The sequence below is a fragment of the Hoplias malabaricus genome, chromosome 11 (genome assembly GCF_029633855.1).
Source record: "Hoplias malabaricus isolate fHopMal1 chromosome 11, fHopMal1.hap1, whole genome shotgun sequence".
Taxonomy (NCBI): Eukaryota; Metazoa; Chordata; class Actinopteri; order Characiformes; family Erythrinidae; genus Hoplias; species Hoplias malabaricus.
The window spans coordinates 12,894,065-12,908,041 of record NC_089810.1 but is presented as its reverse complement, the minus strand read 5'-3'; the positions used below and the strand labels follow the sequence as shown (position 1 = coordinate 12,908,041).

The window sequence follows — 13,977 nt, the reverse complement described above, 5'->3', positions numbered from 1 at the left end:
GAAAACAGAAAATTCTCTCTCTCTCTCTCTCTCTCTCTCTCTCTCCCAGTGTTATTTGTTCCACATGTATGTGGGTGTGAGAGCTGGCGGTGGTATAGGTGACGAAATCGAGGATCCAGCTGGGGATGATTATGAGCTCTATCGTGTTGTTTTTGACATCACTTTCTTCTTCTTTGTAATCGTCATCCTGCTGGCCATTATTCAAGGTGAGACACTACCCTACTTTCTTACATAGACAGCTGTACCTGGTCAGAATGCCCACAACACAGGTATGATTTGGGTGGGGGATCATTCTCAGTGTGTTGCTTGTGTGTTGCAATGATACGAGTGCTGTTCAAGTTTTTAAACCCCTCATTGTCACTGCTGACTGAGAATAGTCAAGCAAAGAAAAATATCCAGCCAACAGCATCCCATGGGCAGCATCCTGTCTTCACTGATGGAGGACTAGAGCATGACCAGCACAAACTGTGCAGCAACAGATGAGCTACTATCTCTGACTTTACATAAACAAGGTGGACCAATGAGGGAGGTGTGTCTAAGAGAGTGGACAGTTATTGGACAGTGTTTTAAAACTCTAGCAGCACTGCTGTGTCTGACCCACTTGTACCAGCACAACACACACTAACACAACACCATCATGCTAATACCATGGATGTTCTTAGAACTGTTTTAGCAGGAGCCCCACTGTAGCCCCCACTAAATGTTCTTTAGCACCCCCCTTTCCCAAACTTTCATTTTCAACAACAGTTCTCTGTCTCCATATTAACAATGTTAATTGGGCGCACTAGGACCTGGGGCAGCTGCTGCGGTTACGTGTCCCTTTGACACCGTTGGCTATAGGTCTGTATCAGTCAGTTTGGTTTTTCTACCTGTAGATGGATATTTAACCATATTTTGTAAAGGCAGCAGCTGCTTGTGATTTTGCTTAATCTGTACCTCGTCAAAGAAATGTGTTGCTATGTGGCAACTACCCCTAGACTCTCCTGGTTAAAGCTTAAACCCCATAATCATTCATCTCTACTGACGGCCCTGTTCACTACAGTCCTGAGTACTGTCCATCACACAGATCATACCTGCTGTGGCGGGTCCTGAACATTGAAGAAGTTTAAATGGAGCAAACAAAGTATGTAGAGCAGAAGATGGACTACAGTCTGTAATTGTAGAACAACAAAGTGCTCCTGTAGACAGTGGGGCTGAGAGAATAGACCATGAGTGTAGAAACAAGGTGGTCGTCATAATGTTAGGGTTGATCTCTGTGTGTGTATAACACTATGTTATAAAATTTTCCAACTCAAAACAACACTTAAAAGAACAATTTATTTGAAGAACATAGTACATACTGAGAAACACAAGGTGGAGGAAAATAACTTTCTCTAGATATTATAATAAAATCAATAGTGCCATTGATTGAAGGTCACTGACATAGCCACCCATTCGTTGAAATCTGGAAATTATTACCTGACAGGTTGAGTTTATGTGTTGACTTAAAAAAAGCCCTGATGTTTCTTGCTTATGTTTGTAGATCTGAATGTCCTCTGTGGTTTAGACAAGGTGTTACTTGGTTAACGTTGTGTACATATTTCATTATTAACTGTTGTTTGTGTGTTGTGCAGGTCTGATCATTGATGCCTTTGGTGAGCTCAGAGATCAACAGGAGCAGGTCAGAGAGGACATGGAGGTACGTTTAAACTGAATACAATTGCAATTGTAATTCATCATTGCATGGTATATGAAGCCAAATCACTCATTTATTCTGAAAGTATTTGACTCAGAATTTTGAATATTTGATTATATTTATCAGATTTTTTTATTTATATGGCATTTGACAAATTTTAAATTATCATTTAAAATTCAGACCCATAAATCTTTAAAATTTAGATCTTAAAAATGTTAATCTAGGCCAGAGGTCAACTATCCAGATTTCTCAGGAAAAGTAAACCTATACAGTTGTTAAGATAATTTATCATAATCTCTTAATCATGTGTGGAGGTGCTTCTATCATCCATGTGCTTGTCAATTTCTGATTTATTACAAAACTCATCCGTCCAAAACCCACATAAACACAATGGACATTTCTGACTGTTACTGCCTCTATGACGACCTCACAACAGATGTTTATAGATATAAAAATGTATCTGCATAAACATGCTGTTTGTTTATTAAGTATTAATTGTGGTTAATGCATATGTTTGCGTTTAATAATGTTAAAAAAAATTACTGTCAAATTTTAATCTTGTCATTTTCTGTCCTGTTTCCATTACCTTTTTTTCATGTAAATGAGCTTGAATATCTCCGGCCCCCCAACATTTTTCCAAGAGCACATCCATGATTCATCCTAGAGGTCACAAAAGACCCAGATTAACATATAATTAAAGTAGTTCAGGACTAGCTGTCCTGAGTTCGGGGCCCAGATGGCTTGTGGGAAAAAGCTCCTCTACATCCTCTCTATGTATTTGCCTATAGTGAGCAGTAGAGCTTCTGACCACAACTGAGAGAAGAGTCCAGGAGGTTAGAGAAAAGAGATAGTGAAGGCAATTACTTATTTGCATGGATGATATAGGTTTTGAATATATCTTTAGCTTCAATAAATAGGATGTTTTTTAAAAGCATTTTTTTTATGTTTATTCCTGTTGCCTGTGTCTTTTATAAAGATTATTCTGGTGATCTGAAATATTTGAGCAAATATGTGAACCTATAAGAAATATCTAACAACTCTTTTTTTTTCCTTGTGTTTTTAGACGAAGTGCTTCATTTGTGGAATCGGAAGTGACTATTTTGACACGACTCCGCATGGTTTTGAGACACATACCCTGGAGGAACACAACTTAGCCAATTACATGTAAGTAGATCTTCTCCAAGATCTTCACAGTGACTTTCATTAGCTTAAGGTTTACTTATATTTTTTATTTTATTTCCACAACACTGAACTTTCTTTCCTATCCAAACAGGTTTTTCCTGATGTATTTAATTAATAAAGATGAAACGGAGCACACTGGACAGGTTGGTGTTCTGTGTTTTTGTGCACATCTAAACATGAGCCTGAGTTACTGATAATATATAGCTTGAGGGGTATGAATCTCCCCAGTACTGGCCTGTGGGGCAACAGAATGGTGTCCTGGAGTGATGTAGTACCTTTGGGGTGAGAAAGTGTGTTGGATTTGATTAAAAGAAATATCAGAATATCAGTACCCGACCTCACAAACACACGTGTCTTGATGCAATTAAATAATTACATCAATGTTCCAACATCTAAAGCTAAATCATTCCCAGAAAAGACTGTTACTAAAGCAAAGGGAGGTACGAATTCATTATTAATGCTCTTAATTTAAGAAGAAATGCAGGATGAGCAAGGGGTTTACAAACATTTGGACATGTATGTCATACCTGGATTACAGCCAAAAAAGAAAACACTTTATTCACTTATTAGGTTGCCCTTCTCTATTCTCTGCCCTCATTTAACCTTTCTCTCTCCCTGTAGGAATCTTACGTGTGGAAGATGTACCAGGAACGATGCTGGGACTTCTTCCCAGCTGGCGACTGTTTCAGAAAACAATATGAGGATCAGCTTGGCTAGATTTCAGTGCCACAGAGGATGTTTTGTTGTATGCGTGTGTTTGTGTGTGAGTGTGAGTGTTTGAGGGCATGAGGGTGTGTCACACAAAGGTAAATAAACAAGTCTTAAAATATAGAAATGAGACGGAAGTCGAGGAAACATGATGGAATTTCTTTGCCTGGCTTTTACCGTTTGAGTAAGGACATGTACTAGAGCACATACTCACACCCCAGGCCTTTAATTTACCTGTGTAGATGAGACAAAAATGAGAGAAAGTTTTGAAATGTGTGTGTATGCGAGAGTGAGAGTGAGATGAACAAGGACAGTTTGATTGTATACAATGTTGAAAGACTGAAACAGGCAAAACTGAACCCTCAAGCCCTTCTCCTTCTCTCTGTCTTGTCTAGGTGTTGCTATGGATCTTAAAACATCACAGTGCCTAATACTGAATCAATTACAACAATAATAATTATGAATATACTCTTTAATTGATCATCAGTATTGATATTTTTATTAGACCCTATAAGTCTAGCATCTCAGACTTTTAACTTTAGTGCAATTTATAAAGTTTTTGTCTGTATTTATTTATGTGTATATAGGTGTGTACATGCCAGAGCTGCAGAACCAGAGCCATGTCACTGCTAAAGTCCTGCTCTCTGACCGACAAGTCATATTTAAACCAGGCTGTTGACCTAAGTTCAGTGTTTAAACTGACCTAACCTGTTAAACTAGCAATTCTGCACTCCAAAGTCTTAGGATGAGACAGTTTCTGTGGCCTATACAATCACACAGTGCTTCTACCACTTCTCTGTAAAGTACAGAGAAAATTGTTTTCTGTGTTTCTTTACTTTTAGAGAAACATTGTTAGCAGGCAACATCCACTTGTTCCTCTTTAAAAAGAAATTGCAATATATGTCATTGAGGACACATTTTCTTTATTTTGCCAGTGCATTGTATCACATAGTAGACCTACAATAGACCTACAGATGTATGCTGGAGTTTTAACACTTCAAATGACTTTCTAAGTAAAAATAAGTAAAACATAAAAACACTCTACTGGGAACGGACTTAATAATGATGTTTTTTCTGCTAATTTAAGAGCATAGAATCTATATATTTGATGAGTTTAGCAAAATGGAAAAGACACATTATTTAAAATAAGTTTAGTAACACAAATAAATGCTGACATGGGTTCTCTTTAGAAAACCCCTACTTATTTTCACTTTGAAATTCAAAAAAAAAAAAAAAACATGTAGGAGTGGGTAAGCTTGTGCATACAAGTGTATTGAATACAACTGTAATGATCATTATGTTTGTGAAAAACACCGATGGGAAATACTTCACATACTGACTGGGGTTTGATTGAAAGATATATATATATATGCTGGATCCTTCAATTCAGCCATTCTGTTCAAAGATAATATGATTTTTTTTGAAGAAAAATAAGAGCTATTAATGAAAAATGAAGAATTATACTTAGTTTGCAGTCAGATTGTTTGTGGTTTTTCCTGCAGACATCTATCTTCAGACCAGTGTCATACTTCATACTTTTTTCCCCAAATAGAGAAATAAAGTGTTAGATTTTTTTTTCCATTTGTGCTTCACTTCATGCTCAGACATACACATACAGACTGTACGTGTGAGTGTGAGAATATGTGCCCAAACTATTAGCCTGTTTGAACTGCACTGAAAGGTACAGGAGAGTGGTGGCATTTCTTTAAATCTGAATGAGAATCTGTCAAAATCCTATGTTTCGAAAATATTAAATTAATTTCAGTATTTTAAGAGGACTTCTCTTTCATTATGCTTCTGATGCTTTGAGTGTTTTGGTATAGTGCTGTTAAACACTTATCTTCACTTAACATTCTAAGCTTTGACTCCCAACACAGGCAGGAATGCCATGCTACATCAATAAGAATATCTAGGCAATACTTTTAATTCTGCATTAGTTTACATTTGTAACATGACCAAATTGCAGGTCATTCTAGATAAGTAAGTCTTTCAAACCTCATTAATGTAATTGTAAATGATGCACAGTTGTATTGCTATGTCTTGGTCTTAGGACTTTTTTTACCAACAAACCAACAAACGAACCATTAAAGAATATTGTTAATTATATTGCCTATAAATTAAAAAGACATATGAGATACTATATATAGATGCTTTCCAGTGAAAAACATGTATCTTCCAAAATATTAGCTTTACAGGAAAATGAAAAAACCTTAACTTTCAATGGAAATCAATGTAAGCTTTTATATTGGTCCATTTGTCATGACATTTTCTTTGTTCAAATGATATTTCAAATAAAATTTCACAACAATGGAGATACATACTTTTAATTGGAGAGTGACAATATGATATATCACTCAAATTAGAGTTAAATCTAGCTGATGCCCTAATTATTTTTGCCTTAATATACAGACCATCCAGGGAAAGATCCATCATAACATTAGCAAGTAGGACTAAAGCAAAATATTTAAAGACATTTTACAGTTCACTATATTTTAACACAAATAAAACGCAGTAGTGCCTCATAAAAAAAACACTGATGTAAAAACAATGGTTTATTCAATATTTCACAGACTAGTGTACTACATCAAATCAAACAGAACTAAATTCTCTTTTTAAAATGAAATGTGGTGTTTGTCAGTGTTCTTTAAGTATTGGTGATATCGCTCATAGTGATATTGCTGATTGGCTATGTGGTCTTTTTGTTAGGCATAGGCTGCGGTGTTGCTATCAGTGTGTGAAAATAGCAACACAATGGGGAGCACTTTACAAACTTGTAAATAACTCACGAAAGAATAAAGTTACATTAAAACCATTGTTTTTCTTGTGAAATTCCCAATAAGTTTGATGTGTCACATGACCCTCTTCCCATTTAAAAAATAAAAGTTGGATCCAAAATGGGCGCCATGGTCACCAACAGAGACTGCAAGGGAAGCTCAGTTTCCCCTAAAATGTCAAAAAATAAGTGATGAAATATATTCTGTTGTGTGTACATGTCAGTGAATAAATATGCACTACAACGCGATTAACTTTTGTTCAGAATCAGCTTCTTATCACTGGTAAAGACGCGGCTTTCCCGCAGCAGCGAAGTGCAGCGAAACGAGACGAGCCATTGGATAAATGCTGGGTTTTGTCCCGCCCATAGGACGCTCAGCGTCTCTGGGGGTCTATGGGGCACTGGGCTGTCCTCGGCTGGCCCGGACGCTCAGCTTCTGCATGATGATTGGATGATCTGTCTGAGGCTGAATCCCTTTTTCATTGGCAGCGAAATGAGCGAATCAGTGATACTTTGGTGTAAAGATTCATGGGAGCATTACATTTTCATTCTGTTCTGAGTTGAACCAGACTTTCTTGATCCTCTTAGCGGCATTTTCTTTGTTAAAAACGACTAATGACAAATCGAGTTTCTATTTCTGGTGGGTTTTTTGTAGCTGCTTGTGTTTGGAGACTGACTTCTATCACTCTTTCTGACTTCTATCGCAGTTTCTGTCCAGCGGGTGCTGCTGAGCCCCTCCACCGTCACAAAGCACTCACAGGCGGACACACTTCACATGGGCCAAGGCCGTTTAAGCAGCCTAGCTCTGCTGGCCATTGAGAGGACACTAGTCAAGTCCCTGGAAAAGACGCCTTGTTGGTACGACAGGGTCACAGATCATTTTCTGGAACAGAGGGTAGAATTTACGTATAAATAAACCGACACATTTTATGATGTAGGCCGAAATTGAGCTTCCCCTCCTTGAAAGACCAGCATCCGCCACTGATCACCACCCATCTTGAAAAGTTTCCCCCCTCCCATATACTAATGTGCCACAAACAGGAAGTTAATATCACCAACCATTCCCATTTTATTAAGGTGTATCCATATAAATGGCCCACCCTGTAGAAAAAGACATGAAGGACTTGACCCTTCTCTGTGAATATACCTATGTTTTGAACAACTTTTATTGAATAATCCTGATTGAGCAAACCTTCTTACAGACAGTTCACAATTGTCAGATTTTTAAGTTAAATTACCCCTCTTAGAAATATAAAAATACGACAAAAAATTGCAACTTTTGCTATTTAAGAATTGAAATCTTTTGAATTATTCCACTTTAAAACCAATGAATCTTTCAATGGTCTATTCTGAGTAGAGACTTGAAAACCCCAAGCCCAAAGTCGAGGGTGATAACTCCACATAAACTTCATGATAGCAACAAACTTTATCACTTATAAATTCTAATTAATATAATATTAATATGCAAACAACGGCAAAATTGAGCTATTTGGTTAAAGTTTACATTTAAGTGGACATAATATATCCATTTTCCACAAGTTTTCACAGTTCTCTAGAGTCTTAAAATATCTGTGACGTGCTGTAGTCAATATACCAGAGGATCAAACAACAGTGCAATTTACACCCAACAACGTGTTCCTTTAAATGAGAATGAAACACTGTTTTTTAACCATTCTCTTTTGTTTTCTTGAGGTTAGAGAACTGAGCTTGAGGCTGGAGGGTTGCAGGTTCAATTGCTGGGACTGGCAAGGAAAAAATTCATTCATGGCTGAATTGCCCTTCAGAGACAGTTCTGAAGTGCTTGCCATCTGTGTAAGCTGCAGCTCAGAACCATTCATTTTATCTCTTATTTTCAGACTAAATCCAAAAACTCCTTTACTATGGGATATGATGGAATATTCGCCCACATCTCAATTTACATGGGATAAATATAACCAGGGGGTATTTTTTTACTGGTCATAGCCTAGAATCCTTCCTGAAAATTTACAATGTATTTACAATACAATTTAATGTATTGATCATCATAAAAAGCACCCAGTAATCCTCTCCTGAGGGTGCAGCTCATGACACTGTGCTCTGGCATGTTTCGTGTTAATTGTTTTAAATGTTTTTCTATTAATTGAATTGAACTCTGCTGCCCTTCCAAGGTTTCATATGAATCTGATGTGTGGTGAGTTTGATAAATGTGATATTGCCTTCCACTTGAACCCTCATTTTGACCTCTGGAACAAAGTGGTCTTCAGTACTTTCCAAAATGGAGCCTGGGAAGGAGAAGAGAAAATTCATCACATGCCTTTATACAAGGGACAACATTTTGAATTGATTGTTGTCGTCAACTCTGAATTATGTGTGAAGAATTGCTTTTTTACATTTTCAGAATGAAAACGATCAATGTATAAACTATAGGTACTGATTTATTACAACATGCAACAACATGCTTAATAGCAGCCAATAGTAATAGCAGCCAAATAGTAATCATTCAAATGTGTCTGGCAATACATTGGTTGGAATGTGTAGCATGAATATGGTCTTTTATGGCTGTGCAGGTGAACGTGAATTGGAAAGATTTCTACCTGTTCCCACACAGAATGTCTTTGGAGAGAGTGTGTGTCCTAGAGATTGGGGAAAATGTGTCCATTGACACCATCAATATAATTGGGGTGAGCAGTAAACAAGATCTAACAGTCTGCAATTGTGAATGGAACATTTATTACAATTCTGACATACTCACATAACCCCAGTTCCCTGAAGTGATGTATTTCACTATAGGAAAGGCTCTCTGTGTGACCGACCATGGAAGCACCAATGGCATCTCATCTGGCAGGTGACTAGTCACTAAGGTTATCTGGGAACACCCACTTCCTATATAATCTGAGGTGGCCCCACCCCATTCTTGTGAAAACAGGTCGCTGTTTAATGGGAAAGAATATGTCTCCTCTGAATGGAGCTACATAATTTCCCCAGACTCCCTGGCCAGTTCACTGCAATCAGCAGGAGAAAAAAAAGCCTTTCTCTCTTTTTTGGTCAGAGCAGTCAGTATGAATCTCAACAGCAAAAACACTTTTTTCCCATAAGAAAGGAAAAACTGTGGAATGTTCTCATTTGTGCTTAAGGCAAAGAAACCTAAGGCAGCCCTGCCACATCCCTAATCTTACTGACCAGCTGTCGGTGGAGACTCCATTCTCCATATCTGGGAGTCACTGTGAAGAGGAGAATTGCCTTGCTGTTCATGTGGCCCAGCACACAAAGGCATACATTGAAACTGTGAAGAGTGCTGCTCCAAAGGAATTGTTTGAATGATAGCATGTACACCTGCGTGGAGCACACCCCTCCTTGGTGACTTATGTACGCTACCTTCATAGTGCTGTCTGACTTGACCAAGATATTTGGGGTTTATGTGTTGGTTGTGAAGCCATGGCAGCCATAATGCTACCTTCAGAAACTGCATCTCATCCAGTGAGCAACCCATTCATCATTACCGCTTTCTTCACACACCACATCCAGAGGTGTGCCTGTGTCAAGAGTGGAAGAGGGTCTCTCTGAAATAGGTGATGTCTTGTCTGGGAACTAAACTCTTGGCATGGTTTAAATTGTAGCACAAGCTCAGGAAATTGGACAGCAGAATTTCAAATTCTAGATTTGTCTGCCTTTGAGATATTCTGAGAACTGCTGCTAGTAGTAATTTATAATAAAATTTAAAAGGCTCCAATTATTTTTTTCATGAATATGTAAGTTTGTATATATGTAGTATACTATCTCAATATATTCACATAGTATTTCAAATTAATGAGATGTCAATTTACAGAGATAGTGTACTATCGTAAATATACTGACTTAGTATCTCAAAAAAATACTGAGATAGCAACTTACATATCAATAAAAAAAAAACTGGTGCATTTGTTTAAGAAAGTATTTTATTTGGTAGAAATGTACTTCCATAGGCTAGAGCCTCTTCCACACACACTATTAAAAAAAAGGCTGAATATGTGAGAAACGTGGGGATCAGTGAGAAACACTTGAGGACAACATGTAGATATTATCTGTGCACAAATGGGAAAATGAAGTTTAAAACCCTTTGTAACCATTTATAAGAACAGGGGTGAATTATGCATGCACACCACGCTGTCAGAAATGGGGAACTACTTGCTCTGACTCAGTAGAAAGGGCTGGTGTGTCAGGAACTTTACCCATTTCTTATCTCTTAAACCTGGCCTGTGAATGGCTGGCCCAGAGGGTTTAAAGAAAACTGCTGATATTTAAAACGAATGCTGAGTCAACCATGAATTATTTCAGCGATGATTGTTTTCAGCAATGACATAAATAATGTGCACCAGCCAGGCATGCTGCTGTGTTAATGTTGCTGCTATACATTTTATAAGTGCAATTTTTAACTCAAGAATGTGAGCTTCAGGGAGAGATTAAATCACTGTTAAAGATCAAACACAGTGAGATGCCTTTGTTGTGTTCCTTAAAATAGCTAGTAAAAATAGTAAAGTTTTAGAGTAGAATCTAAATGTAATAGGAAACACATAAATCCAGAGAATCACTGTATTCTTAGTTTTAATCTTTTAGTTTGAGACTAAGCTTAATCCATGCCTTATTAACTCAACATGTATGAGAAATTATGACTCTCTCATATCCTGTAGGGTGGATATTCAGGTGGCATGGGAGGTGGTCTGTGTAAGTCTACGATAAACATGTCATTGCTGTTGGGACAATCCATTGTATCTCCAGTTTTTGTTTTTCCTTTTGACACAGACAAACACTATCTTGTTTGAAAGTTATATGATTAATACATCTTCACTAAAATTATTTACACTAACATATTGTAAGCTAAGTATGGCTATAAACTAAGAATATTTACTGTACTATTTCCATTTTGGAATAAAATGTTTCTGTCCATCAGCAACAATAAACATTAACCTAGTGAATTTCTGCAGGGTGGATATCCTGGAGGTGGAATGGGGATAAGCCTTTTCTTGAAGTTACCCCTATATCGATGTAGTATACAGCGTCATATTTAAGTGCCTTTCCTCTTCCATAGGGATTTTATAATGATGTCGGAATGGAGGTAAGTATTACCCTACTTTTGGTTATAGATGAATGTTGTTGCCCTTGGCCCAGTCCTTATTTTTTCCCTTAATATGTATTTCATATATACAATAAAAATTCATACAGTTCCAAATATCTGCACCTGTAGGACGGCTATGCAGGAGGTGGAATGGGTGGCATGGGGGTAAGAAAAATGTTATGTGTGTGTGTGTGTGTTATCTCAAGGTACTCTAAAATTAAAGCATATAAGGACAAACGACTAAAGATTTTTAAAAAATATGGGAATCTAATATAATACTATTACATAATAATAGTAGGGTGGCACGGTGGCGCAGCAGGTAGTGTCACAGTCACGCAGCTCCAGGAGCCTGGAGGTTGTGGGTTTGATTCCCGCTCCGGGTGATTGTCTGTGAGGAATTTGATGTGTTCTCCCTGTGTCCGCGTGGGTTTCCTCCAGGTGCTCCGGTTTCCTCCCACAGTCCAAAAACACATGTTGGTAGGTGGATTGGCGACTCAAAAGTGTGTGTGTGTGTGAGTGTGTCTGTGTTGCCCTGTGAAGGACTGGCGCCCCCTCCAGGGTGTATTCCCACTTTGTGCCCAATGATTCCAGGTAGGCTCTGGACCCACCGCGACCCTAAACTGGATAAGCTGGAATGAATGAATAATAATAGTAATACATAATAATTCATCAAAATTGTAACCTCTTTTAGTGAGGTTATTCAGGTCCTGGAAAGAGGGTGAGTGACATCTCATCTTACTTTGCGTACTATTAAAAAAATATCTAAATCTAAATTCTTAGAAATATTCCCTCAAATGTTGTGCATATTACTTAAGGAACATTTTGACTGGAAATAAGTGTGATCTGTTAATTGTTTTGCACAGAATTGTAAATAACAACTCTTATTTTCCCTATTTAAGGGAGGAAGCATGGCCCCTCGCTGCCGTTGTATGCTTAGCTGAACCAATATGTGCATTTCCTTTACACCTTTATTTGCTACACAAAACATGGGAATTTCTTTTTTAATTCATCCGAAAACTTACATTTACGTTTCGGCAGAGCTGCTCGAGATAAGGGTAGGTACATGAGGTAAACAAGGACTACTGACGTGCAGACTGACCAATTAAATGTTTACAGAGAAGGATATCGACCAATAACGGTAGCTCTGCAGTCAGACCGTCCAATCAGAAGATTTTAGGCTACTTCACCACGCCCCCTTCTCAAGCGAACCAATCGGAGAAGGGGAGGGCGGGACTAGTTTGTGAAACTTGCGAAACTTCTCGAAATTCTAAGTAAGTTCTAGAAAAATAAAATCCCGGACGTTTGTGAAATTCCGCCCGGACATTTTTGTAAGTCTAAAGAAGAGGACATGTCCGGGTAAAAGAGGACGTCTGGTCACCCTAGTTAAATACGATAATAAAAACGAAAAAAAAAAAAAAATTGGGAAAATAGTTATTTTGAAGAATTGGACTCCTGGCTTCATGCTGCCATCTAGTGTCCATATTAATTTCTTACAATGAATTTCTTTCTTATAGTCACTTTTTCACTGAAGCTTCACAAATAACAAAAATATCAGTTTGATCTGTTGAACATTACAAAATATACCACGGACATGATTCATCTTTTATTAACCTGCAGATTTCAGTGTGAATCAAATTCATTTGTATCGTGGTGGTACATATACAGCTCACTTTTCGACTTCATCCCCATACTTGAGACTTTCTTGATAAATGTTTAATGAAACAATCTCATATTTTCTGTCTGTGTCACTCTCAACCACAAGAGGCTTGAACATTAAAACAATGTTAAGTGAAGTGAATAATTAAGTGAATATCCCCGTTCTTCTTGTTAAGGATGATCCAACACTTTGTCGAACCCCTGTAAAGGCTTTGAGTACCATGCTATGAGTTAGGGCTGCTCAGTCCTGCCCTGGAGATCTCAGATCCAACACAGACAACTCAAATATGCAAGTGGTAAGGTATTCGTTATCTGGGTCAGGTGTTTGATTAGGGTTGGAGTTGAACTGTGCAGGGCGGTAGATCTCCAGGACTAGGATATGTGTATGTTTGTGTTCCTGTAATCTGTTATTGTGCATTCAATGTGCTGTTTTACAGAAAAGATTGACTATTGCTGTTGGCTTGGAGGGCTATGAGGTCTGTAATTGCCTTCACTTATTTATTTATTTGAACTCATAATCAATATATAAGTAATCTTTGCACTGGTGTATTGCAACTAATAAACAATATTAGTTCAGAAGGTCCTGGCGGTACATTTCATGGAACATGTAGCATGTATATGCTCTTTTATGGCTGTGCAGATAAACGTGAATGGGAAACATCTGCACTTGTACTAGCACAGAACGTGGAGAGTGTGTGTGCCCTGGAACTTGGGGGAGATGTGTCCACTGACACCATCCATGTCCTGGTGAGTTATAAACGAGGTCTAATAGTCTGAAACACTGAATGGAACGTTCAATTGGCAATCATGGTCTTCTATCAGGTGATGGACAGAGTTGACATGCAGCAATTCATAGTCCTTGTCAAGTAAGTGGCTTTTAGTCTGGGTCATAAAATGAGGGAAACAATGTAC

The 13,977-nt window shown here is 37.9% G+C and overlaps 1 protein-coding gene across 1 annotated transcript in view; it reads left to right on the top strand.

Annotated features, from left to right (window-relative positions):
• The window catches only part of LOC136709801 (ryanodine receptor 1-like), a 95,779-nt gene extending 90,487 nt beyond the window's left edge, over positions 1-5,292 (top strand). The window contains exons 105-109 of the mRNA XM_066685315.1: positions 50-206; positions 1,614-1,678; positions 2,739-2,839; positions 2,949-3,000; positions 3,479-5,292. Coding sequence (XP_066541412.1) covers positions 50-206; positions 1,614-1,678; positions 2,739-2,839; positions 2,949-3,000; positions 3,479-3,574 — 471 coding nt within the window. The 3' untranslated portion in view covers positions 3,575-5,292. The remainder of the gene's footprint in view (positions 1-49; positions 207-1,613; positions 1,679-2,738; positions 2,840-2,948; positions 3,001-3,478) is intronic.
• Positions 5,293-13,977: the final 8,685 nt, after the last annotated feature.